This window comes from Quercus robur, chromosome 2, assembly GCF_932294415.1.
Source record: "Quercus robur chromosome 2, dhQueRobu3.1, whole genome shotgun sequence".
Lineage (NCBI taxonomy): Eukaryota > Viridiplantae > Streptophyta > Magnoliopsida > Fagales > Fagaceae > Quercus > Quercus robur.
Genome location: NC_065535.1, coordinates 9,759,877 through 9,764,726, shown reverse-complemented (window position 1 = coordinate 9,764,726; position 4,850 = coordinate 9,759,877). Strand labels below are relative to the sequence as shown.

Here is a 4,850-nt window from a genome sequence, read left to right as displayed (position 1 = left end):
TAAGAACTTTTTAAGTATTTTAACATAATCGTCGACACTAATAAACTTTCTTACACAATACTGATCAACTAATTATGCAAACCTGCCAGCATATTTAATTGGGTTCATGCCAACCTTTGTGCACCATAAAGTCTGACCAAACTCATGTTGTTTCTGACATAAGAAAATGTCCGTGCACATCTGAATGGTTTCAACCAAGCATTAAACAAAATGAAGAACAAAATTGCATAAAATGGAGAATAAAAAAAGATGTAGGAAGAAGAAAGGAGAGGGCTACAATAAGTGAATTGGGAAAATAATCATTAAGACAAGGCAACAATAGCTAGGGATTTTTAAAAGAATTACACTAATCCCACATCAAAGATTCTGACATAAAATTCTTGATAACCCACCACCCCATCCTATACAAACCTTATCCTAGTCTTTCTAGTTTTTCTACATCTCAGCCTCTATGCCTCCCTCCACTGCCACTGGTTTGGCATTACCCATCTCAAAAGTTTGCTTTTCAGTCTCATTCGGCTTCTTCATTGAATTCTTGTTATTGTGCATCCAAACCTTAAGAACCTGTCTCTTCACTCCAATCTCAGCACAAAACTTCACCACTTCCTCTTCATCTTGTTTCTGAATCCTCCACCCAACCTTCTCAGCAAACTCTAACATCTTGTCCTTCTGTTCCGGTGTGAACTTAGTTCTGAACCTCTTCTTTGACACAGAAAATGGTGGCTGTGGCATTGCCTCTGCATTTGAATGGAACACATTGAGGTCTTCACTTGAAGACTCAGTCCCTCCCCCACCACCACCATAAGCTACATTCATTGGTTGAACAATGGGAGCAGTAGGGTTTGTATGAAACCCCATTGAGAATTTTTGATGGTGTAGCACTCCAGCTGGAGATGAAAGTGGGGGGATTTGAAGAGGGCTTAGCACTATACTTCTTCTTGAACCAGGACTGAATTGAGTCTCACCATTAACCTCTTTTCTGTGAAAGTTCCTGTGGCAATCACAAGCAGCACACTTCAAAGCTTCTAGGGATCCTTCTTCACCGCTTGGCATGAACTCTCCACAGCCATCAAAAACATTGCCTCCAGTGCTCGCTGCGTGATTCCTTAAGCATTCTCGGTATCTAACTGTTGCTGCTGATTGTGGGTTTGAGTTGGATCTGCCTAACATGGGTGCAATTGTTGCACTAGTAACTGGATCTGGGACTGTGACTGTAACTCTTGCTTGACTAGGGTGGTGTTGTTGAGGAGCTAGGGATTGTGTACGACTGCGGCTTGCAGTTCCACTTCCACCATGAAATCCATCTCTTCTTCTCTCAACTTCTAGTGATCCTCCAATGAGATGACCACCATAGCTTAAAGATCCTGGGGTTCCTAGTTCTTTTTCTTGCGCTTTCATTTCCATTATTTATGCACTGATGGAACCTCTCAATCTTCTATCCTAGCTTAGATCTTGGACCGCTACCAAGATTTTGTACCTTGTAACTTCTCTTCCAATCGAAAAGGCCGACAATTTTTCAAAGAGATAATTAGAGGTAGCTTAACTAATTATCGTGTTGTTTTTTTTTTTTCTCCCACTTCCACCTGATTTAGAATTAGGGTACTGCTAAACCCACCAACCTATGCTGCTAATTTCAACAGTTCTCACTTACAAGACGCGTGCTTTGAAGAGAAAGAGAGAGCATATGATATAAAATAATTGGAAACAATAACTCAAAATAAATACAAGAAATCAAAACTTGGACCAAACTCACAGTTGTGCTACTGAGAAAAGCAGCAGGAGCAGCAGCTTTACCATCTATTTAGCTTGCACTTGTGCACAACCACAGAATTAGAGCTAGAAGAGAGAGAGAAAGCTGGTGTTTTGGTTTTGGTTTTGGTTTTGGTTTTGGGTTTGTGTTTCAGTGCTTCCAACAAGCCAGCTACACATCCAACAAGAGACAGCTTGGTTGCTTGTGGTGAAGCCAGGGAGAGATAATAAGGACTCAAGTGCAAAGAGAGATACTGATGAGAGCAAAGGGCTCACCCCCTCTGTATAAAACAACCGACAACGTCACGTTCATCCTTCTCCCACGCCCTGCCATTTGGGTCCCACCAGGTCCGACACTCCACCCTTCATTATTGCTCTTTTTCTCTTCCTAATCCTAACACAATTGACTCTCCAAATTACACAAAGACACATCATGTACTGCAGTAACATACCCCCAATAACTACCATAGTGCGACGTAGCTTTTGCTAGCTTTATCATTCTCTTAACAAATCCATACTTTCCTTAATAAAACACTTAAAATAATAGTGTGGCACATTAGTACGAGTTTTCGTATTATTTCACTTGATATTTAACAGAAGTTGATTGAGCGATTTGAGTTATGACGTTTTAACAAATAAGTTATATTCATGATGATAGCTTCATTATAGATCTGGTAATAAATATAGTATTATCCATAATTATCATGACGTGAGGTTGATAATTTTATACTACAGATTCTTTTTATTTAGAAAATTAAAAAAAAAAAAAAAAAGAATTTAGAACACGTACTTATTTATTAGAAACTAAGTAAGAACAGAAATACAGTACATAGTAGTGGGATCATATTGACATGGGTAAAAAGTAAAAACTTGGAAAGTGAAAAGTGGGAATGGTCCACAGTGATGGAGTTGTCGTGTTGTGCTTGTGTTTCAACTCTCAAGCATCGAATGCTAATATGCGACCCTCTGCACCCTCTGCAGCACCACGCTTGCCCCCAAGCAATGTCTTTACTTTTCTGTGATGCTATCGATTGCTTTATTTGTCTCTCTTTCCACGTCTTTGCTTTGGTACTTGGTTGCTAAATATTTGCCAAGTGACGAAAGGAGGAGCGTAAGCCTAGTTTTATAGGGTAGTTAGCCATATGCACCAGAATTTTGTATTTTAAAATTACTATTTTAGTCATACTCTAGTCATGTGAAATCATCTGTTACATTTATTTAAAATCTCACCCCAAATTTTAGTCAAAAGTCATTTCCTTATTTTAACTAGGCAAAAATTTACTTTTGGTTCCAATAATTTAGGGTTTTTTTTTATTATTTTATTTTTATCCTTGTGCTTTTTAAAATTTTAGTTTTGGTTCTTTGAGTTTCTCAATAATATTTTATTTTGAATCCTTACCATAATTTTAATGCAGAAACTTAGAATTTTTTTTAAAAATAACAATAAATATTAAAAAATTTAGTTAATTGTCATATTTCAAAACAATTTTGAAAAATAACATCTCGAGTATCTAAAACTCGAGTTCCAGATGGAACTCGAGTTTTTAAGTCTCGATTTGGAGAAAAAAAATTGCACTGAAAATCGAGTTTTAGAGACTCGATTTCCATAAATTGCAAAAAACGCCGCTATATGGCTTTAAAACGTCACTATAGGGATTAAAAACGCCACTATAGGACAGCCTAAACCTGGTACCTACAAAAATTTTTTGCAGGAAAACGCCGCTATAGGGATTTAAAACGTCACTGTAAGGCTTAAAAACACCACTATAGGTAAAATTTTTTGCATAAAACTCGAGTCTTAAAGACTCGAGATCTATGTGGCATTTTCCCACTCAGAACGCAGGTCGAGTTTTTTAAGTGGATCTCTATTTTTTGAAACTCGAGATGCTATTTTCTAAAATTGTTTCAAACGTTGTCTAACTTACAAAATAGAAAGGCTGAAGAGGGTTAGTCTGCTCAAAACCTCCAGAAACTTACTTATGACATGGCTGACAAAATACTCACCTGACACACACTCACAAAAAGTAAAGAAAAGAAAGTAAGGAAAAAAAAAAAAAAAAAAAACAATGAATGTCTAGTCCAGGACAAAAATAAGCGAATAATTAACCAATTTAAAAGCTATTAGGACTCTCTTAATTTTCTGGTTCAAGTCATAGGTAATGCCCACTCATATATGTTTCTTTTGGTTAGTGTTAAATTCTTCAGAACCCTATCGATAACTTTTTCGCTTTGGCGGCACACCACCTCACCAAGACTCCTGTTAATATCCAATTAGCTTAGCTGCACGAGTTTGGCTTATCTTTTTAAGTTCTACTTTTTATTTAGTTAGTAAATAATGTGGTAATTTTTTATTAAAATGAAAAAAATATTTGAGTTAAAAAAATACTAAAGGTAAGCCAAATCTAGCCGCACTAATATGAGATTAGCGATTCAATTCCAAGTCTCTTAAATTAAAAATGGTAAATTGTAAATTGCACCCCTAAAGTTTGAAAGTGTTTGGATGTTATATCTTGAAATTTTAGAATTTAGATTTTAGCCTCTAACATTTTGGAGTGTTTAAATTTTATACCCTAATATTTCAAAATTTGAATTTTACCCCCTAAATTTTAGGAGTGTTTGGATTTTACTCCCTAAAGTTTAGAAGTGTTTAGATTTTATATCCTAAAGTTTTAGAATTTGGGGTATAAAATCCAAATATTCTAAAATTTTAAGGAGTAAAATCTAAAATTTGAAAATTAAGGGTATAAAATTTAAACACCCCAAATATCAAGGATAAAATCTAAATTTTAAAACATTAAGGTATAAAATTTAAATACTCCCAAATTTTGAGATGTAATTTACAATTTACCCCATACAAAATAGAATTATGGTTCACAAATAGCGAGTGACATTTTTGCTTCCATGCCGCACGGCATTCTTTTCTAGTATTCTTCTACTAGGTTCAATGCTTTTGATTGTGTCCTTCACAATTGACAATTCACAAACGACAGAACGGTGATTATCAAGGAACCTATCGCCCTAATTTTGATATCCACAGTACATATTTTCAACATGTCTTTTGGCTCAAGTACTGTACAGTTTCATCGTCCACATCCCCAACC

At 35.8% G+C, this 4,850-nt stretch overlaps 1 protein-coding gene across 1 annotated transcript; it reads right to left on the bottom strand.

The window, feature by feature from the left end:
- Positions 1–279: 279 nt before the first annotated feature.
- LOC126712257 (zinc-finger homeodomain protein 5-like) lies at positions 280–2,009 on the bottom strand. Its single transcript, XM_050411519.1, has one exon. It carries the CDS (start codon positions 1,402–1,404, stop codon positions 436–438), a length of 969 nt encoding a protein of 322 aa, XP_050267476.1. The 5' UTR covers positions 1,405–2,009; the 3' UTR covers positions 280–435.
- Positions 2,010–4,850: the final 2,841 nt, after the last annotated feature.

Coding starts and splice junctions, on each gene's coding strand:
- LOC126712257 (XM_050411519.1), bottom strand. CDS start 1,404: ATGGAAATGAAAGCGCAAGAAAAAGAACTAGGAACCCCAGGATCTTTA.